The sequence below is a fragment of the Phoenix dactylifera genome, chromosome 3 (genome assembly GCF_051530095.1).
Source record: "Phoenix dactylifera cultivar Ajwa chromosome 3, Ajwa_hap1_PhDact_Kaust_v1.1, whole genome shotgun sequence".
Classification (NCBI taxonomy): Eukaryota; Viridiplantae; Streptophyta; class Magnoliopsida; order Arecales; family Arecaceae; genus Phoenix; species Phoenix dactylifera.
In genome coordinates, this window is record NC_143192.1 from 50,089,454 (window position 1) to 50,112,809 (window position 23,356).

Genomic DNA, 23,356 nt, shown 5'->3' on the forward strand with positions numbered 1-23,356 from the left:
CCGCGTGGCACCTCCCTTTGGTGTTTTTTCTTTTTTCTTTTTCTTTTCCGGGAAACCAAACTATGGCGTGGTGTCTGCAGATTTTTATTTACTTATTTTATTGTAAAATTTATATGTGGAATTTGTAGATATACTTTAGTCTCCTGGAACGCGAGCTAGCAAACACCGCTCACCGACTTGGCAGAAGATGTGCGTCAGAAATACGTTAGTGCTTTCAGAGATCAGATGGATTACCGGGAACAAATGATTCATCGATATTTTGGAGGATTGTTGGATAACCGAACAGTCGATCAGTCGTCTACCGACCATGATGGACTCGGTTAGGCTAGCGGGACATAGGGTTAGTGATTTACTAGACCCAGATGGGGGTTGATGGAGGGATGGTTTGATTCGAGAGGATTTTGGTGAGCAGTTTGCAGAGATGGTTCTGGTTTTACTGATCTCCTCCCGGACGGAGCGTGACAGGCTAGTATGGTTGTCGTCAGGGCGGTCGTGGGTGCGAGTTAGGGATCTTCACGCTTTAATCAGGAGGAAGCAAGTTCGGCAGATTGAGGGAAGATGGATTTGGAGGATGTGGATTCACCCGCGTGTGGCACTTTTCATCTGGAAGGTGGCATAGGGTTGTCTACCGACTAGGAGTCTGCTTGTTCGGCGAGGTGTGCGGGTTACTTCGTGCTGTGAGGTGTGTGCGGATATCAACGAGAGCATTAGTCATATTCTTTTGCAGTGCCCTAGAGCCAGGGAGATATGGAGTAGATCACCTACACATCTTCCCCATTCGGTGGAGTTGGCTCAGGATTTAATTCACATGCTGAGGGGTTCCATGTGGAGTCCCAGCTCTGCTAAGGCGGGGATCCTCAGAGCATATTTGGCTTATTATATATGATTGGACAGGAATGCCGGCCTGTTTGAGGGCAGGAGGTCATCGCCGGGAATAGTGGTGGATAGAGCTATACTGCATGCGGGGGAGGTCACCGCAGCTGCCGATTGTTCTCTTCCAGAAAGACCAGGAACATCTGGGGTACTCTCTCCACTGGTACAGCGCCTAGGTTCACCCTAGTTTCTTGGGTGCCCCACCTCTTGGCCATTTCAAAGTGAACTTCGACGACTGCAGATCGGTGGACGGTTGGTCTGGAGGGATTGGTTTTATGATCAGAGACTCTCTTAGTAGGCTGATAGCAGCTGATATGCATCGCATGCTAGGACGCACAGTTGTTGGGGCAGAGCTTTAGGCAGCTTGGAAGGGCTTATTCTATGCGAGGCGGGTGCTGGGCGCAGAGCGGGTATATCTTGAGGGGGATTCATCTGTGGTGATTGATTGGATTCAGGGTGTGGATAGATATGGTGATGGTCATCCTCTTATCCGAGAGACTCGCAGATTGGCTTAGGAGATGAGCGATTTTCAGGCAGCGCATGTGTTCAGGGAGGCGAACAGGGCGGCAGATTGGGTCGCCTCCTTTGTTGTCCGGCATTCTGCGGAGATTTTTTGAACGTCTGCAATAAACATACCTTTTTCGTTGTACCTTTTACTTTTCGTGATTTGGCAGGATATACTCAAGTTAGAGCTATATAAAATTTGCCATTTCCACCCAAAAAAAAAGCACTGCAAGAATATTCATGAGGGCCGGCCGTTGACTCATTAAATTCGCAGACTACTGGGGAGTGTTACTTCTACCAAACCTCACACTTCTATAGGGAGACAAACGGAGCTACTGACTGGGTTGCCTCCTTTGCGGCCTACCACTTCGGTAGGTTCATCTGCTTGGATAACAGATTTGTGTGAGAGCCTTTATGTAGCCTTTTATTTTCTGATTTTGTTGGCCGTATCCACACCTATAATATATAAGCCGCCATTGTAAAAAAAAAAAAAAAACATTGCAAGAAGATACATCATATTATTTTCTTTTAAAAAATTATTTTTTTTTATTTTAAAAATAAAAATAGGCACAATCAGAATCATCCATTGAGATCGTAGATTCTGATGAATGCAGGTCCCGAACCCAAAACCTGATGAATTCCTTGAGGAGGAATGTAAAAGCGTTGTATGCCCACTATTTTTTTAAGAAAGTTAAAACGCATCCGAACAGACTCCGATAAATATAACTTTTTTTCCAAATAAAAGTCAAGTCACGGGAGGCTACACTGGATTTATTTTTTTTGGTGAAAAATAGGAGGAGGAGAGAGGCGAACATCACCCGCGTAGCAGCCTCCACTGGGCTCTCCTTCCATTAGAAAATGTTCGATGCAAGCCTTAAGTTTCCGCGTATCCTTCCCGACCCATGGTCTCCTCCACCGGGTTCATCACCTATGTATGAGTACGTCACCCCAGCGCCACCTCAGTGGCAAGGTTACACTAGATTTTCAAAAGCCAATATATGTCGTTGAGTTGCCAAAGTTTTCAAAATGCACGTATCCAAACATCTATTTAAAAAGTTAATACTATTATTGCCCAAGTTTTGTGCGACCATATCTTTGATAAGGAATAAAATCCTCGCCGACCATTTTAAAGCGTCGTGCCCTGTTAAATGAAATAAAAATCAAAATTCAAATATTTAGCAAATAACCCGTACCACACTCCGAAAGGGCCATCTGCCCGTTAACCCATAGGCACACGGATCAAAGACAACCACGTATTCCACCAGTCACAAGTAAAATATTTTCAGGTCAAATTAAAACCTAATCACAGATAAAAGGCATGGCTCAAACGGATCATGACCGCCCATTGCAGGAAGACACTGCTTGGGTCACATCCAGGCCCGGAAAACACCTTGGACCTCAACCTTGTCGCGATCTCAGAGTCACGGTCAAACCTGGCAACCGTGGTAAAGCAATTTCCTAGCTGATTCGAAGCTTCCCACATCACTCTAAAGTCCAAAAAGAGCTGGCCATCAACCCATCCAAATGCTAAAGTAGGCCAAATGCAGGTCATAGCTCTAAATGAAAAACAACAATTGTTTCGAGACTTCCAATAGCTAAAAACAACCTAAACCTATCTTGCTTCGTACCTAAACCATAACGGCAGCACCGTATGGATAGAAGATGAGGAGTTGCCTCAAAAACTCCGTGATATTTTGTTTTCTGATTATATTAGATGTATTCATGTACGTGTTGTATGTATTACTTGTCGTTGAAAAAAAAATACATGAATATCCTTTTAAATATTTAAATTTACATGAATACCTTCTTTGAATTTATATTTATTTCTTATCCTCATAAAATATTATTTTTGCACAAATATCCCTAATATAACTGTTCTTCTAACACCATTAATAAAAAAACATATTTATTTTAATTTAAAAATAAAATAAAATTTTAAAATTACTTTTTTGTCCTCCATCGCGATCGTCTTATAAATATTTATTTTTACACATCCACCTATTAAGAGTATTTTAATCATTTTAATTTGAAACCGTTAAATTTTTAATGGCGTTAGATGACGTAAATACATGTGCAAAAATAAGGATAAAAAAAGATAGAATAGCAAAACAAGTATTTTTATGAGGGTATACATACAAATATCAATTTTAGAAGGGTATTCATGCAAAATTAGATATTTAGGAGTGTATTCATGTAAAAAATTCTAAAATGAATTAGAACTAGACTATAAAGATTTTTTAACCCACAGGCATTTAAGGATTTGAAACATCAAACTGCCACGTGGCATTAACAAAAAGAAATAACTATGGATCAAGTGAACATATCTAGCTTCAACCATCATCAGATGAATGTTAATTACATGTGAGATATCAATTAGTTTATTCCCTCTTGCCAGGGCTAGGTGAAGGGTCAACCAATATTTTCAGGATGCTGTAGAGTGTTCATGAACCTCAAATATTGCAACAAATACACCATTTCCATTCCGTGAACTATCCATTTCAAAGCAAACCATATCGTGCATTGTACCAATGAAAGCATATCGTGCACACAAGTCAATGGCTTTTCATATCCTTTAGTTGAACAGTGGAGTCAAGGACCTCGCAGCTCATAAGCCCTGCATTTTGTCCAGAATCAACTTGAAGGAGAAGATCGTAGTTTCTTGCTGTGAGAATAGTCCAGATGAGGCTCCACACCTGCAACTGAACCTGTTGCAGCAAAATATGCTCCAAGATAGTTGCACTTTTCTTGGCCTGGCAAGAACTGTCTATGTACCTTTTGAAATAGAAAAAATTCTGAGATCTTTGCAGCTGCAGCATGGCCATGTTCAAGGCAGTTGATATAATGACTATGTGAATGGGAAGGACAACCAGAATTTTTATTTGGAAAACTTCGTGCAAGTATACAGAATCTGTTTACTAATAGTTTTACATCGTCCTGAAGCATTCACCAATCTACAACTAAACTTTTGACTTCATTGATCATATACAGGGATCAGCAAAAGATTCCAGAAATAGTGATGAAATTGTTCTTGTCTAACTCCAACAAGAATAAGTGCAGGATGCTAGCCAAAGAGCATAACAGTTAAACAGAAACAGATTTAAAGTACCCCAATAAAGACAGTAATACTTCTATCATTGCTTGATTTTCCACCATGTATTTATACTACAAAGGCTTCCAAAATAGGGGGCAACAAAGAAAATCATATCCTACAATTAAAGGGTGATTAAGGTTTACTCTTACAGTCTCTCTCTCTCTCGATCGAGAAATAGCAGGAGACCTGCCCGCAATATAAGTATCTAAGCAGATTTTTGGTGATGCACCACACAAGAATCAAGCCCAGAAACTTTGGCTGCTAAGAAACAGGACTGGGGCAACCCCAGTTCACAAGTTCACTCTTATGGTTATTTAGCATATTTGGCTGTTTGGGGTTTAAATAATGCAGTTGGTATATAAAACGTTAACTAGAAAAATCATTTTGTTGCTCAGGTATTATCTTGTCCACTGCCAGTTTTGTAGGATGCATTTCAGTTCGATTCCTTGATATTTGTGCTTGAGAGACAGATGTAGTTTTTGCTTTGATACATCCAGTAGACCATGTACAAAATACAGGCAATTTAATTGTTAACCGCATGTATGATGTCAAAATCACGTATGTATGTGTTTCTGACTGAGACTCTGTGCATGTGTGTGTGTGTGAGAGAGAGAAATAGAGTAAACTAACCAAGACTTTTCTATTGATACGTTGATGAACAGATTTGGATAACCAATAAAAATGTTGGTTTATGCATCTTCTAGCCTTAGGTTCTTTGCAGTTACAATTTTCATCAAAATTGTTATTTTCAAGAATAGATAAGTCTGATAACCAACAAATGAACTAACTCATCCACAATGCATTATCAGATCAATTGCCATTTCAGTCCCAAGTTAGCAAAACCTTGTCGGCTATGTAGTTATAATATATTTTATGACTGGGATGGAACTGTGTAGGAGATTTGAACAGAGCACGTAAACGGCAACACAGAGTTCTACGGAACATGTGCATAGACATTAATATATTGAATTAAGATATATGGTTTCCATCCAGTTGGAATTAAAGTTAAAAAGCCAACGGATCAAATGGTCATCAAAATCAGAAATCACTTGCACGTGCCCAAGAATACTTTTTAAATTGCAAGAAAGAAAAAATATGAAATTATGAATGCACTTAAACAAATATAAATGTATATATATAAGGAGGTAGACTTAGCTACACTCGAGTAGATCTCCATTCATATCTGTTGAGGTTCGATCGGACAATGGGTCCCTCATGGATGTTCGAGCCATGGTTTGCTATCTCGATATGGAACCCCATATAAGTACCATCCTCGTACAATGTCGATACACCATACATGGATAAGTTCAGCATACCGATACTCGATACGCCTCTCGTACCTACTCAATACTGGTATGGTATAGTTGGTACGTACAAGTACCAATTGGTACAATGTATCATGATTCGAGCAATTGAATATAATCTACTACTTTAAACTGCTTACACACCAAAAATCATATGATTTGGCGACTCCTAACCTATACCTAAGGTGTTCAAAAAAATATATATTATTTCATGTTATTCAAACTTTTAAATTTTTTGACCATTTGATGCATAGGCTACGAATCTCTAAATCACATGATTTTTGGTGTGTAGGCAGTTTTGGAATAGTAGATTACATCCAACAACTCAAATCATAAATATGGGACCCTCATCATTCGATCTAGACATGACCGAATCTGAGTGGAGATCCACTCAAGTGGAGCCAACTCTCTCTCCATATATATATATATATATATATATATATATATATATATATATATGTATGTATATGTATATATACACATGTATTAATATATGTATGTATATATATATATATATATATATATATATATATATATATATATATGTATATGTGCATGTGTGTATATATGGAGAGATAGAGAAAGTTAGGCTAGAATGCACTCGAATGTATTTAGCCCAAATGCTTCCTTATAGAAATCAATGTCGCTCATCTCGAAATGGAAATTGATACCGTTGATAATGATCTATGGTATAAAAAATGCTTGGACAATAAAAATCATTTATTTTAGATGTCTCATGCCTATGCATCAAATAAGCACAAAATGAACGATATTAAATATCAATATAACTAGTGAGCTAAAGTATATCACACTATAATTTGTAAATCTCAATCACTGATCTTGATTTAAATATTTTAAAACAAATATAGATTAAATTTCAGCTGATTTTGATGCTTCTAGAATATAGATCAAATGAAGACATGGCATCATACTATTAAAATCATTCATTTTTCATCAATTGGATGCAAGCGTAAAAGATCCTGGAATTGCATGATTTTTTTTGTTTCTAGGCATTTTATGCACCATAGGTCTTGTTCAATGGTGTCGATTTTCAATTTGAAATGTCCATCATTGATTTCCACTATTTATACATGTATATATAATATATGAATATATATGTGTGTGTGTGTGTGTATATATATGCGTCTATATAAATACATACATATATACATATATATGCACATGTATATATATGTATGTGTGTGTGTGTATATATTATATATGCATGTACGTATGCATGCATATATATATGTGTGTGTATGCATATATATATGTCTGCATACACATTATGTGTATTTATACATGCGCGAATGTATGTGTATGTATGTATGCATGTGTATATATGTGTGTGTGTGTGTGTGTGTGTGTGTCTATGGCACAGCTCAGTGTCATTCTCATCAGAAACAGAACGAGGTAAGTTTCTGAAACTTAATTTTAAGAACCTAATATTAGCTAAACACATTATGGAAATGTTTAGATTAGCAGACTGCAGGAATACATATGCAACATGGAAGTGGTAGCATAGAATTTTACCAGACATCAGCCCATGGATAACAAATGTTATGATTCCAGGTTCATCAACCACAGGTGACGATGCTTTAGGATGGAAAGTGGGGAATTTGGAAATACCAAATAAGCAAAGCTTTGCATTTTCTGCCATATTGCAAACAAATTAATATTCCTAGTCAATGTTATTGTATGATGAAAGTAAATAACAATCTGTACAATTAAAAACAACTAAATCTCTCAAACAAATTGATGTAATGTCAAATTCTCATTTAACAGTGGTGTGCAATGCAACAGAACAATGGACTGTGGACATCCATCCCATCATTAATAAAGAGCATGACTTTCAAAGGAAACATCCATCCTATCATTAAAAATAAAGAGTATTACTTTCAAAGGAAAGATTTATGTTAATACATTTTTGCGACATATAAGATTACAGAGAGAACAAAGTAATCAAGAAAATGGTGAATTTGGTGTGACAAGAATGAGGGGAACAAGGCTCAGAAAAGTAAATTGGGAGTTGGACATAGTGAAACTCCTGCACATGTGTAGCACCTATAACTTCTTGGACCTGTTTGCTTAACGAAAATTCCTGCACCTAAGGTTCTTTGTTAAGATAACATGCTTACCGCCTCTTCTGCTTTGGTTTGATCTAAAATTACAGAACCACTGTCGGTTAAACCAGAACAGATTGCACCTGTAAAAGTTTATATCACAAGTTAAATTGCAGCATAAGGTAAATGAAGAACAAAATTACCATGATCTAGCTTACCAGAAAGATGTTTTAAACAAATACCGGCATCTACAAGGGCAGCACAGGATGCATTGATGGTACATGGGAGAATCTAGAAACATTTATCAAGGAATTATCATCATTGGAAACAATATTTAGATGTAAGGAAGTATCAAATATCAACTTCCTATGGTAATGAGTGAGGCGTGCAGAACAAAACCACGAAACCCTTCAACGAAAGTATTCCTACAATGCAAATGAAAAAGAGGACTTCTGTAGGTTAGCTTAACAACTTCCAGTGGAGGTCTTCTAGTTTGTTTAGGAATAGTCAAGTATGCTACTGTTGCCAATTTTCTCGCATATTTTTAAGTGAATAACACCTCTTAACAGACCAAACATTCAACAGAGTATAGAATAATCAATGGCAAATACAGTATTGAAGAGGCCTCTAGAAGTTGGGCAAAGGGTGGCTCATTCTGCAACTGATGCTGACATAATTTATCAACATTGCTATATAGTAAAAGTGGCATATGTGGTTTACACATAGATCCATGGATACCGATTTGTAAGAATCATGTCAACATTTCCATATTTATCTGCATACCAACATTTAACCATAGGATTTTTTTTCTTTTTAGGAAAATCAGTAATCATCAATATCTGAAAATAAGCACTGAAGAGGTACCAGTACTGAAAACATAAAGGATACAGCACCATCATCACCAGCAACCTGTAATACAGGAAATGATTATTGTTAGAAGGAGAAACAAAAGTAAATATAACTTGCTTCAAATTATATATGCATATGGATTGACTCGATATTATTTAGACAGCAGGTAAGTGTCAACCCTAGGAAATAATGCATTCTACCAGGTAACAAAATTGTAAAAATGTAATGATTCTGCTCAGAAACCAGAACATTAACAAGGGAAACAATCAGACTTTTATTGCATAGTTATTAATTTAAGATTCAAATAGTATTGCAGACAGTTTACTGTAGTTTTTTATTTCATGGGTTTCTTTTCATGCCCAGGCATGCTACACCACTTCCTCCTCATATTTTGATCAAATTACCTCAGCAAGCATAAAAGACTTCACCTGGAATCACATATTGGAAAGTTAATCACGAAAGAGGTGCAGGTTTCACATGCATATATCTTTTCTTGGTAAAGTCAAGTGCTTATACCTTTACATATATGTTCAATAGCAACATCTTTCAAATAAGCAGCACAGAAGGATGCAAACCCCAGCCCCGATGCAGAAACAAAAACAAACAAAAAAAAAAGACTTCAGAAGCTTCCCATTCTTTCTACCATATTCTTCTACAACACTCATGATGGCCAAAAACAGGACTCTGATCACTTTCTTGCAGGCCTGCTGATTAAGATTCCTTCAGAAATATATTCCTACAAATTCCCCATCCTTGAATTAGGTTTGGACCTAATGGTAAACAATTAGAGAAACATGAAGAAGCAGAACCAACCATCTTCCAGAAAGTAATTCTATCTTCCCTTCCAGTAGATTAAACGGTACAACTAATAGACTCCCCCCCCCCAAGAAAAAGCATGCTGATCATGGTACTCTTTATGGTATGCAATGAACATCATTCTCCACATTGCTTGGTAAATTCCACATCCAGTTGCTGAGAAGTTCTAACAGCTTTCAATCCAATTCATATCATGGATACACTATTACCACATACTCCTCTCCATCCCCAAATGATGTTGCTCTAATTTGCTGACAATATGTGCATGACTAGGACAAAATCCTATATAAACTAAAACATAAGTGAAAATAGATCCAACAAAGACGCTGGTAATCATTTTCTCTTCAACATTGTCAACATATTCATCGCAATCCTATTCTCTTACATTTACCGAGAATTCGAATACACTATAGGAAGACTAGCCACTCAGAAAGAATCAAATCATTCCGCAAACAAGTTCAATGCCAATCATGACATAAATCCTACTTCAAATGACAGAAGACTCAGAATAGTCAACATCTATGTTAGAATATGTTAGAATGAGCCCGGCTGGAACCCGATCTGGCCCGCCCGTTGAGCAGCTTTACTCCAAATCGGGGTTAGAGCTCATCAGCGGAACCTACTTGTCAGCTGAAGTGGATATGATTTGCCGGAACGCGGAGAAAATCGTGTGATGTCTACGAACAAAACCCACCTCCAAACTCTCATCCTAGCCCCATTCCATCCCCCAACCTTAACCTCCAATTTTCCTCCCTAAGACGACCACACGCCCCTGCCGGTGACCACTACGTTTAAGGGTGATGTTCTTTGCAAAATTTGTGGAGATGGTGGGCATCCCACCATTATCTGTCCCATAAAGGAGCGTCACCTATATGAAGAGCGTCCTAGGGGCTAGCGAGTTCATCTTGAAAGAAAACTCCGCTTTGATGATCGATTGGATTCGGGATGCTGAGCGACATGTAGATGACCATCCTCTTCTTAGCGATATACGGCGGATGGTGAGAGACTGTGACTCCTTTTAGATTGTTCATGTATACCGCAACTGAAAGACGAACAGAGCGGCTGATTGGATTGCTTTGTTTACTGCCCATCGCTCCGAAGAGGCCTCATAGACATGGTCTGAAATTATACCCTCATCTTTATGCCACGTATTGTATCTTGACTCTATTTTTTTTTTTTTGGCTAAACTGGACGCCCTATTCTGGGATCAAATACTTCTGAGAGAAACCCTCCCTGGGCTAGTGGTAACAATGCTGGAGACCCCCATGCAACGGTGGGTGCAGGGTAGAATGGTAGCAGCGGCGTAGGGGAGGAAGTCGTTGGCGGGGGCCGTGGGGCCGCCTTAGGGAGGAGGGTTAGGGCTTAGGGTTAGGAGAAGGGATGGGGTTGGTGCGAGCGTTTGGAGGCGGACATCACGTAATTACTTCCACATCAGCTGCTGAGAAGTAGATATCTCCATTAAACTATATCCAATTAGCTGACAAGTAGGTGACGAGCTCTGACCCAATTGGAAGGAGATTTGGCCGCACTGCAATAATGTGGAAATAACAAGATTGACATTACGGCAATAATATGAGAGATTAATGTTGGAGGAACATGGATGGATCTGATTCATCTAGGGGCCACCGTGAAACTTCCGCATGGCCGTTCGATGGGAATGTGCATTCACAACTTCCAAATTAATATTAAAAATTGGTAATAAATTAATTTATGTGCCTTCATGCCTACACCTGTGTGTATCCTAACCAAGCTTTCGCCAGGCTATTAGAGGAAAATGGGTATATAGGTGCAGATCTCTGTCCTGTTAGGCCACGTGCCCCATTACCGGTCACACACGTAAAACATAAAACCAGATGAAAATTTTTAAGATTTTCTCCCTTCATCTGTCTTCCCCTCTCCTCCCTCTATTGCCTCATATTAACCTCCCTCGCACTAAAGCGATCATCCTCCATTGAGGCATTGCCTGAAGCCTGGGGTGGGTATCAAAATCCATGGAAGCTTCAGGCGCTTCAACAGGTGATTCATGCTCAATAATTATTTGAGGTTTCACATCAAGAAGAAAAATAGGAGAAGGAACTTCATGGAAAAAATGTTAAACATCTTGACCTCGAATTAGACCGATTTTCTTAGCCTCAGTATTAACGAAGGTGAACAACTTCGATAAAAACTGAAAAGCCACTCCGCACGTGTTAATAAAGACTAGCAATTATGGTAACACTGCAGTCAATGCACGATCGATATAATTACCGCCCCACACACAATTTTCACGTTGTAAATGTGCAGCTGGTCGTTATATTGCAATTAATGCACGTTGCACCAAATCAGTCCGAATCAATAACCTCTTGGCAACTACTTTACAAAATTTCTTTCTTCCACACTGTTGTCCTATCATTCTAACTTAAGCATCGAAGGGTCCTCCGTCGGAAGCTTTCTAGCAAGTAGACTTTTTGCAAGTCATCCTTGAAGACAACTAGTTCTTCCTCAACTCAAACACCCATTCAGTTCGGTTCTCACTGACAGTGGAGCGAGCGGAGCAACTCTTCAACCTCGGTTTGAGATTTAGCGGCAATAGGACTAAATACCATTTTGAGCTTGCCTAATGTTAACATATTTTTAGAAGAAGAGAAAAACAAGAGAAGGAAGAGAGAGATAAAAAATTTTATATGTCTATTTCATCGCATTCGGTATATCTTAGAGATTATATATATACTACCAGTGTGGAGACTTTATATAAGAAAATTAAAACAAGCTGATACAGTATCATATTAATAAAGAAAAAAATAATGGACAGATACAAGTTGTTATGTTATTTCTGAAATCATACTAACACCCCCCCCCCCCCCCCCCCCTCAAAACTCAAGACAGTATCGCAAGTGTTAACTTGAGTTTGGAAACCGTATCACAAAAGCATTCAAAAGCTAATATAGTAGATTAGGAGTTGAAGTAGTAGTTCAGAAGCTGATGTGATAGACTAAGAGCTGACATAATAGCTTAGAAGCTGACATGGTAGTAAATCAGAAGCTGATGCAGCAGCTTAGAGGCCGAAGTGACAAATCAAGAGATAACGTCGCAGCACAGAGTTTGATATGCTAGATCAGCAGCTATCATAGCATCTCAAAAGTTGATGTGGCAGATCAGGAGCTGACTTAGCGGCTCCGAAGCTGATATAACAGATCAATATGTCAAGCTGGTATGCGAGCACAAAATTTGAAATAGAACTGGAGTTGATGCAGCAAATTGATATGTTTGGCAATGCTAATGTAGCTAACTAATGCGGTAAACCGATGTGTCCATTGATGTGGCTAACTGATGTGATAGATTGGTGATTTTGTCGACTTATCCGGATTATGTATCTAATCCTTCGTTTTCTTGAACGTTGCATATTGTTCTATCAATTCCTCGATGAGATCTAATCCTTCATTTGCGAACATGACTGGTTAAATCTTGATGAGACCACATCCGTCCGCGGACTACTCCTTTCTAATCTACCAATAATTCCACTTATTGCATTGTCAACCGCTCTCAAATATTCCACAATACTTTAGCAACAAGTACATCATGTGTCGTGCAAGTAAGATGATAGACATTCATGGATGCAGTTTTTCTTGAATTTCTATAATTATCTCTTTCTTTTCAATTATAACTACTTATCAAACACTCCCTCAATCTATGCCCATCAGATGCATTGCACCTTGTGCATGCCAACCATCCAGAAATAATCGCACTGGCCTTTTCATTTCACTGTAGTGCCCGTAGGAGGACCACATAAAGTAAAATATGTGTCTGATTTGATACCCAGAACATGACTTCCGCGTTCACAAGGCCACCCGATCCATGAACCTTGGCCCAGAAAAACCAGTTGGGGCCCATGGTTGTGGTCGTTGATAATCCAGAGGAATTTCTAGGTCCCAGCATTACCTCGAGTCTTTTCAATCAACTCCAGTGACCAGCGTGCGAACCTTCCAAGCCATCCAATCATGACTGCGAAGCGTCAGGCCCAAGTTTGGATGATTACTGGAACTTGTCTTAAATTAGCCGCATGGATATGATGTTTATTGCTCGTACCTAATTTACTTCAAGGTTTGAATTATATCATTATCCTAAGATAAAGATTGTTGTTTGATTTATTTGTTAAAGTTAGTAGACTGAGTCCCGGCTCATCGAGTGACATTTGAATGCCGGGTTCCAATAATCCGAGTTCAGCCCTCCCTATCTCAATCTTGACTCTCCTTGCCGTCCTAGTTCTCAAATAAAATAAAGTATAAAATTTGTTGAAGCTCTTATTCTATAATTATAATAAAAATAATAACTTATTATTATCAATATAAAAATAAAGTTTAGCACAATTTTTTAAGCTATTATTTATTGAAGAGAATTATTTTAACTTATTATCATCTAGTTTGTACCAAGTTTGCACGAGACCAACCGGCGGCCGGTTCGAACAGTTAACGACCGATTCCGATCGGTAAGAGACCGATTTTAGTTGATACAGAGTCAAAACCAAAAATATTAGCCAAACTGGTTCAATTTTGCACTGGATTTGCTAAGTACTATTCGAATCGAATAATTTGGCCTAGTTCGGTCATCCTAAATTTCTTACTTCCTCGACTGTTGTAATAAAAATAGTCAAATAATAATACGTTGGGAGAATGATCATCATCCTCGAAGGCTCGTTATAAAGTCACTGTTTTAGTTTTTAAACCTCATTCCATGAGTAAACATCATTAACTAATTCATGCCGGCGGAACACCGAAACAAGGAGGACAAAAGTCTCCATCTCAGCACGTGCTTCGGGCGGTGATCGTGGGGGCGCCCCGCGCCCCACTCCCCCGTCGCGCCCGAGATCCAACAGGGCGGTCCATAAAAAGACAACTATCGACCGGCACGTGGACGGTGCTGCGTCGCTGTCCAACCGCATCGCGGACTTCGAAACTGGCGCAAAGCTGTACGCCTCAGTCCCGCGTGGCGACACTCGGAGCAAGGCAAACGAGCGGACGCTAAGTGTCACAAGCCAGTCTCCCAAAGCCGTTTCTCAGGTCCACATGGATGGAGCCAACGTGGCCAGTCATAATTCACCCAACCGGATGCCACGTGGGTAAGAAATGGTTATGTAAGTACCGGGCGTCTCATATTCTTCCGGGGCTGACAAAGAATTCATGGTTCACATGTATCTCACCTCCTTTCCACGAAGTGCGAGCCCACCCATCACGTTTGTTTTCTTTCATCCCGTGGTCAATAAATTAATAATTATATACATATACATATACATATAAAAGGTGTGAAAACAATAATATTATAATAATAATAAAAGACAGGGGGAACTGATAAATTCACTCCTCGTGTTGGATTGGTGCACTCTTTTATCATGCATCGGCGACGCAAGTGGGATGTATCAAACAATAATTTTTGTTTGGATGAATTTATTTCACGCGTGGTGTACGCATCGAGGAAGGCGTGTTTCCCGTGCCGACAAGCAGCCAGCCGGGCTTAATTAAATAAATAAACACGGGTTGGGTTGAGGATGAGAACACTTAATTTCACATGCGCTGTGTGTGCAATGCCTTTAAAGAAATTGATATTCTTGACACCATTCATTTACTTAAATATGCCATTTTTATCATTTTATTAAAATATCTATACTAATTTAAAGCACGGTATCTTATTTAAAGCACAGTATTTTCTTTTATGGAAGCTAATAATTACTATTTTTATTTTCAAAATTGCTAAAGTGTGGTTCTACGCAGACACCATACTTTTTTTCCACTGTGACGACTCGTAATTGTGTAAATTAGGAGAGAATAGCTAGCTAGCCGGCTGCTTTTTTCGGATACGACTGTTTCATTCATTATGATTTAGTACATAACAGTGACATGTGTATTGGTGTGAATAGTCAACATCAAACGGCAAACACTTGCATGCAAGTTGTTCTAATGAGATGATTGTGCAACAAGAGATATTCATCTAAATATTTTGTTAGTCGAACTTAATAAATTTAATCTTAATTTACTACATAGTATAAGGGACTATATTTAGTTTATTGTATACATTAACATGCGTGAGAAGATAAATTTCTTAGCCCCAATATTGTGATACATTCCAATTGCCAATTGGCATGTATGTTGTTGTATCTTTAGTGGCCGCTAATGCTATTTCTCTCTGATGCTTGAAAATCAAAAAAGTCATCTTACATTAATAAAGATAAAACTAATGTAGGTTGTAAAGTAATTAAGGTAGTATGTAATAATAACATAAATTTGTTCTTTGAAAAATGACTATGAACAAAAATTGTCACTGTCAATCTTGATCATGTTTCCGCATCTTTAATCAGGGTTAATGAATACTACAATCCCTAGATGTTCAAGGTTTGACATAGGAAATTTGGAGTATGACTATATTATTGGATAAGGACAAGAGCCATAAATACCTGGATATCATGACAAAGCACGCAATGACTTTCTTGTAGATTGATCGTAGAAGGAATGTAATAAAATCGATGGTCCTGGAGACAAAAACCATATATATCCTTTCCAAGATTGGTCAGACATGGAAAGCAAGTTGTGTGATAATTTATAGGATGATAACAAAATAATGGGAAAAGAAAGTCCAAGTAACAGTTCTAAATCAGTTTAGTCAAGCTCAATCACCAACCAATATAATGTTTTTGTTAATGAAATGGATTGCCAGCTGAGAATTTGCTATGAAAGACCATGAAAGAATACCTCTCATGCTTCTTGATCTCCACGGATGTATCTATACTCGAATAATTTAATTTATTTGAATTACCAAAAAAAATATAAAAAACAACTTCCATGGACAAAGCTCCTTTTATAATTGCGCAAAATAGTAGATGATGCACAAAAGGAGGGCTTACAAGATCTTTATGTATTTTTGGGTCTTATTAAGTCAACATTACTGGAGGTGAAGCCCTAATTATTGCAACAATATAACCCACCCTTACTAGGAGGATTAGGGTGCATTTATCCCTCACCTCTAAATTCAGGATGCAACATCTATCTCAAGATTTAATTTCATCAACATGTTCCATGCGAAGGTGCAGATTAACATTGCTCCTGGTCCTCTTTTCGAGAGCATGGTCAAGCTTCTTTCCCCCCATCGCATGTGTCCCTGACACCAAGGGACAAAATAAGGTGGGGACTTAAAAGAAAAACCATTCCCACACTCAAATTCTAAAACTTCGATGGCCTCAAGCATCTCTTATTCTATTCATCGATACATCCAGCGGGAATGCGGACTATGCTTCTTCCAGCGGCCGCCCGTCATCATCAAGACGTCTACATTTATAAACCCATCTTGCTTTAGCTAATTAACTTGCATGTATCCATCCCTTGATAATTAATTAAATCAAAGCGCAGCAACATAGCTGCTGCTGCTGCTGCTTCTTTTTTCTCTCTTTTTTTTTTTTTTTGAAAACAGCAATTCATATACCTCTAATGTGAGTACAACCTGCCAAATCAAGAGAGTAAAAAATACAAGAAAGGAGGTATGTCTACTGCCGATGTCTAAAAAAACTTTTCAAAGTGCGGGCAACAAATGAAGCAACCCAGTCTGCTGCACTTTTTGCTTCCATGAATACATATGCTATTTGAAAATCGTTCAGCTCCTGAACCAATCTGTAGAACTTTCGGATGAGAAAATAACCATCACCATACCTATCCACTCTCCAAATTCAGTCAATTACCATGGAGGAATCCTTCTCGAGATACACACGCTCGGCACCTAGTACCTACCTCACATAGGTTATCTCCTTTCAAGCTGTCTGAAGCTCTGTCCCAACTACAGTGAGTTCAAGTGCGCAACGGCTTCCAGCTGTTATCAATCTGTCGAGATAGTCTCGGACCACAAATCTAACAGCTCTAAATATTCCATTCGTCAACATGTTATCCTTGAAATTTATTTTGAGATGATCAAAAAAATGGAGCATCCAAGAAACAAGGCTGAGCCAACCGAAGCTTAAAGTCGAGCCTCTGCAACGCCGCACCAAATTTGGGCCCCCCTCATTCCACCAGCTCCGCCTCCGTGGAAGCGCACCGGAAGCGACGCGTGTTGCAACGACAATCTCTCATCACCCGGATCCAAAGCACTATCTCCCGGAAATCTCCTCCGATCCGATGCTGCTCGCCTTTTCTAATTTTTTTTCCCCATCAAGATATTCTTTTTATATCAATCTACGTAGCTAGGACGGTGACCATAAACAAAAAAAAAAGCATGAAACTTTAACACATGGTAATGCGTTTTGGCACGTGATCACGACAACAAATAAAACGTTGTTTTCGTTCGGACAAGGCGAGCAAAATGTGCTTCTGCGAAATTTCTCTGCTCCCATAATTTTTTTTTTTCCTACTAAACTACAAAACCTCGCATCGAATATTTTTTTTATCGCGCACCACGACAATACCTGGCGGCCAGCCGAAGGGCGCTCGCTTCATCAACAGGATACTTTACTGAATTTTATATTGTCAATTGATTTATCTTTTTTTGCCTAATTCTTCCCTCCGTCTGCACGTGGGCCAACTCAGGGTCAATGAAACCGGCGATTCCCTTCTCCAAGTCGTAGGAGAAGCCAATGACATGGCGGCACCCATAAACAGGTAGGGTAAAAAAAGGTAAAATCATGAACACTAAATAAAGAATAAGATTCTATTTTTAACTGGAATAAATCGCGGTGATTAGATCTCCTGTATCCAAATAGGGCGGAGAATTTATCCTCCAATTACCCGAAGGCCGGAAGAAGGCGCGAATTCTAAAGCCACGTGAGGGAGCCCGAATTAGGGGCACGAGTTCCGGCGGATGCGAGAGGCGTAGCGAATAAGGTTACCGGTTCTACAGAAAAAAGATAAAAAGAGAGTTACTGGCGATCCGCCAGTGGCAGATTCGTAATAGTAATTACAGCTGGAAGGATCTTAGGGGAGGGGGATATCGCGATTAGATCGCCGATCCGTTGAGGGAACCTCACGGTGATAACGACGAGAAAAAGCCTCGCAGTCATCAAAAAGAAGAAAAAGATGGAATTAAAAATGGAAATTCTAAACTCAAATTAAATGAACTCCAAATTACGCCCAAACCCATGCCAAATGTGAGAGGCCAGCATCCTATGCCTACCAATAATCTCTCCTTGCTCCCGTAGTCCAGCCAAACCTCTCTCTCCTCCTCCTCGGCTCTCCATCCGCGCCGCCTCCTCGTTCCCCGCCTATTTCCTCGCCGCGGAACCCTCGTTCTAGAACTCCTAAAGCCGCAGGCCAGAAACCTAACCCTAGAGTTTCGCAGCTCTGGTCCCGTACCGGAGCTGAGAGCTAGCGCGGTTACCCCACCGGCCGGAACCTGTTGATGCGACGGAGTCCGAGCACCGCCGCCCCCAGATGAACCGGTGGACTGACGACAACGCCTCCATGATGGAGGCCTTCATTGCCACCACCACCACCGACCTCCAGGGCTTCCCCTGGGCGGCGCCGCCCGCCGCGTCGGCGGCTGGAGGGGGCCACGTGCTCTCCTCCCAGTCAGCCGTCACGTCTGTGGCGCCGCCGCCGCCGTATTTTAACCAGGAGACACTCCAACATCGGCTCCTGACACTGATCGAGGGGGCGAGGGAGAGCTGGACCTACGCTATCTTCTGGCAATCGTCCGTTGACATGGCCTCCGGCGTGTCGCTGCTCGGCTGGGGCGACGGCTACTACAAGGGATGCGAAGAGGACAAGCGGAAGCAGAGGGTCACCAACCCCGCCTCCGCTGAGGAACAGGAGCACCGGAAGCGGGTTCTCCGGGAGCTTAACTCCCTCATCTCCGGTGGCGCCGGCGTGTCCTCGCCCGACGAGACCGTGGAGGAGGAGGTCACCGACACGGAGTGGTTTTTTCTCGTGTCCATGATGCAGTCGTTTGAAAACGGCTCTGGACTCCCTGGCCAGGCCCTCTTCGCCGATGCTCCGACCTGGATCCCCGGTGCGGACCGGCTGGCGTTGGCACCCTGCGAGCGAGCGCGGCAGGCGCAGGCGCTCGGTCTCCAGACCATGGCCTGCGTCCCGGTGGGGAGCGGCGTGCTGGAGCTCGGATCCACGGATGTCATCTATCAGAGCTCGGAGCTCATGAACACGATCAGAGTCCTCTTCAACTTCACCAGCCTCGAGATCCCTTCCGGATGCTGGCTCCCTACGGCGGCGGCGACGCCAGCTGTGGCCGACCACGGCGAGACCGATCCCTCGGTGCTCTGGCTTGCAGATCCAACCATGGTCGAGATCAAGGACTCTATCTCCCCTGCGTCTGCCACGGCCGATATCTCCGTCACCAAACCCCCAATCCAATTCGACAACCCTAGCTCCAGTACTGTCACCGAAAACCCTAGCTCCATTCAGATGCAGCGACACCACAACCAGCACCAGCAACAGCGGCAGCAGCACGAAAATCAGAACAGCAACAGCAATAGCAATTTACAGACCCAATCATTATTCGCCGCCAGAGAGTTTAATTTCTCCGAGGTTGTGTTGAACGGCCCTGCGCCTCCACAGTCCTTCAAACCGGAGTCCGGCGACATCCTAACTTTCGGCGATAGCAAGAGGAATTCCTCCCCAGCCCCTGGTAGCAGCCTATTCTCGCATCACCAGATTGCAACCGTCCCCGCCGCCGATGACAAGAAGAACAAGCGATCGACGGGGGCCACATCGAGGGGGAGCAACGACGAGGGGATGCTCTCCTTCTCCTCTGCCGCCGCCCGGCCCTCCTCTGCAGGTCAGGCGAAGTCCGGTGGCGGGATCCTTGGCGGGGCCGACTCGGACCACTCGGACCTCGAGGCCTCGGTGCGGGAGGTGGAGAGCAGCCCGGTGGTCGAGCCCGAGAAACGGCCCAGGAAGCGGGGCCGGAAGCCGGCCAACGGCCGGGAGGAGCCACTCAATCACGTGGAGGCCGAGCGGCAGCGGCGGGAGAAGCTGAACCAGAGGTTCTATGCCCTCCGTGCGGTGGTCCCGAACGTGTCCAAGATGGACAAGGCCTCGCTTCTTGGGGACGCCATTTCCTACATCAACGAGCTGAGATCCAAGCTGCAATCTTTGGAGTCAGATAAGGAGGGGCTTCAAGCCCAGATCGATTCCCTCAAGAGAGACCGAGACTCCTCCCCTGCACGGCCATTGCAGCTGCCCGATCAAGATGCGAAAATGATGAACGGCGGACGGTGCCATGGAGTGGAGATCGAGGTGAAGATCCTGGGGCTGGAGGCGATGATCCGGGTGCAGTGCCACAAGAAGAATCACCCGGCGGCGAGGCTGATGGCGGCATTGAAAGACCTCGATCTTGATGTCTATTATGCAAGCGTGTCCGTCGTCAAGGACCTCATGATCCAACAGACAACGGTGAAGATGCCAAGTAGGGTTTACAGTCAGGAGCAGCTCAGCGCTGCCCTCTTCTCCCGAGTGGGGGAGCCCCCGAGCACTAGATAAGTGTGCTTCCCCTAGTAACCAAGGCTTGTTTTTGCAAGGATTAGCAGCCCAGGGTGGCTTCTAATGGCGCTGGGAGGAGTTTTTAGACCTCGGCTAGTTTGCAACTCCATATTATGTTTATAGTTTATATGAATTATGAGGGTAGATCCCATTCTGTGTTTCGGTCTGGGACTGTGATCTTCCTCTCAGGATAGCGCTCGAGAGAGGATGGAGAGAGGATTGTTGTTGTACACTAGAAGTCGTCTCGTTTACTTGTGAGTGGTTTAGTAAACCTGTAAATAAACAATGCATGTTTAGTGGGTCGAGTCTGATGTTTTATGTAATAAGTAGTGCTGTTAAAATTGCTTTTTGACTCGCTTTCAGGGAGGTTAAGCTTGGAATCCTTGCTCGATCGCTTTTGTGATTTTTCTTTTTCTTTTTCTTTTGCTGGCATGAATTCCCTGTATCTTGTGCGAGCTGACATCGTGCCCAAAGAACTAAACACATGTTATGTTTGATGGGGGTATCTGCCATTTGAGTTCTCTTATCACTTTATTCGTTGCTTGATGTTTGGGTTTTAGTTCATTCTCACCAGCAAATTCTGTTCATCAATGATTGGAGCTGTTTGCAGGCCCAATAATTGAGTGGCCAATCTGTGAATAGACAATTGATGCTTGATGCGATGTCTGATATTTGATCGAGTAACAAGTGGTCATGCCTGTTAATGGCTTTTGACTCATATAGCAATGGCATACCTACTTTGCTTTCTTGAGCTTTTTTCCTGGTATGAATGTCCTGTATTGGATTCAACCATACCAGCAATCTTTTTCATCAATGAGCGTGGGAGTGTTTTTCAACTTTATAATTTTGTCAGAAAAGAGGATGCTAATTTCTCCAAGTCGTTGCACAATTTGACACAGGCTGCTACTACTATTTCTGCTCTTTACTCGAAATTTGAGGTTACACGTGCGAAACAAATTCCATTGATTGCAGGGTATTCAACTGCCAAACAGAGAACAAGAAAGCAACCCTAGTTGCTCCTATCGTGAACAAAGTTGTAAAAATTTGTCCAAGAAGATGACGATGTCTCTCAAAACAGTCGAGAGATTCATGCAACTTCCATGGAACGCCAAATGCAGAATGAAAGATTGGGGCTGGACGTCCCAAACAATATGACAGGTCTAAAGTTGGAAGGAGCGAAAAAATGGAGAAGAAAGCAGGAGATTTTTTTGAAAATATCATCACAAACCAATTGCCGTCACAAACTTTCCAGAGAATTCACAAATGCAAAAGATCCTGCTACAAATCATATAAGTTGATGTTCTAATAAAAAAAATCGAACATTGCGAACTTCTCTTGTTGCCGCACATTAGCATGAATCTTTTTAAGGTGGAATACATCACTGTGCCTTGCCTTCACGTTCTCATAAAAAATCTATTTTCTCATTTCTCTCATTTAAAAATTACAACCAGACATCCGATATTTCTTTTTTTTTTAAATTGATCATACTTTTTTTTTTCTCTTCTCTCAAACCAAACGGGTTCCTAAAGTAAATTCTCAATATCAGTTAGCGTAGCCAACTTTGATTTAAATACTGTAAAATTATTAAGAACAACATTCAGCCGATCTACATATTTCTAGGATTATATCAAATTAAAACACAACATTATACAATCAAAATTGTCCTTTACATGTCTATTTGATGCATGGATGAAAGATCTCAAAAATATACGATCTAGTTCTGGCCAACATAGAAGTTGAAGCTTATGATTAATGATGTGCATTTACATAACAAGAAGGTCACTATTTATTTTCACTGGAAAATATTTGAAACTAGGATAAAATATATAAAAATTCCTCGAGGTGCATTTTGGAAAACATCTGCTTCACACTTTGCTTCTTGGTTTAACACCTCGACGTGTAGCCAATGCCAAGGCAGTGGGCCATGCCGAGCTGACTCTTGGCTGTTTGGCACGTGTATTCAATCGATGAGGCCAAGTAGATGCGACATCTTGAGTAATTTTTCTTATCTAATTTATCCTTGAAACCAAGTATATCCAACAACCTATGTGTATACAATTACTTATCTTTATGTATATCTCTGTAAGTTAAAATTACCATGTCTATCCCTATTATCTCCTATGAACTATAATTTATGCAGTTATCCGCAGATTATTATGCATAAACTCCAATATGCACGCAATGTTTTTGAATTTCTTAGGATATGTTCGGTTTGCAGAAAGAATTCTTTCTCGTCAGAATATGTTTTTGAAAATCTGATTTCTAGAAATACAATGTCTGAAAAAATAATTTTGGCATGTTTGGTTGAGCATAAAAAAATAATATATTCCAGAATGGCTTATGTTTCACTGAGCATCTATTTTTGTGAGAAAGTCATGTAAAATATCTAATATATCCTTAACAAAGAAAAAAAAT

General features: G+C 41.0%; 2 protein-coding genes across 8 annotated transcripts; one reads left to right on the forward strand and one right to left on the reverse strand.

Annotated features, from left to right (window-relative positions):
- Positions 1-3,636: 3,636 nt before the first annotated feature.
- LOC108511475 (uncharacterized) lies at positions 3,637-10,664 on the reverse strand. 7 transcript variants are annotated; one of them, XR_016399966.1, is made up of 6 exons: positions 10,369-10,657; positions 8,724-8,744; positions 8,054-8,126; positions 7,911-7,978; positions 7,306-7,425; positions 3,681-4,149 (listed from the first exon to the last, which is right to left on the reverse strand). XR_016399966.1 is itself a non-coding variant. In XM_089929756.1 (4 exons), exons 1-4 carry the CDS (start codon positions 8,134-8,136, stop codon positions 4,009-4,011), a joined length of 447 nt encoding a protein of 148 aa, XP_089785882.1. In that variant the 5' UTR covers positions 8,137-9,680; the 3' UTR covers positions 3,681-4,008. The 7 variants fall into 7 exon arrangements, 1 of the variants encoding a protein (XP_089785882.1); XR_015976583.2 differs by having other exon boundaries at positions 10,195-10,655; XR_015976582.2 differs by having other exon boundaries at positions 3,637-4,149; positions 8,054-8,744; positions 10,369-10,664.
- A 7,814-nt stretch (positions 10,665-18,478) lies between these two features.
- LOC103711767 (transcription factor MYC2) lies at positions 18,479-21,321 on the forward strand. Its single transcript, XM_008798035.6, has one exon. The coding sequence runs from the start codon at positions 18,878-18,880 to the stop codon at positions 20,939-20,941; it is 2,064 nt and encodes a 687-aa protein (XP_008796257.4). The 5' UTR covers positions 18,479-18,877; the 3' UTR covers positions 20,942-21,321.
- Positions 21,322-23,356: the final 2,035 nt, after the last annotated feature.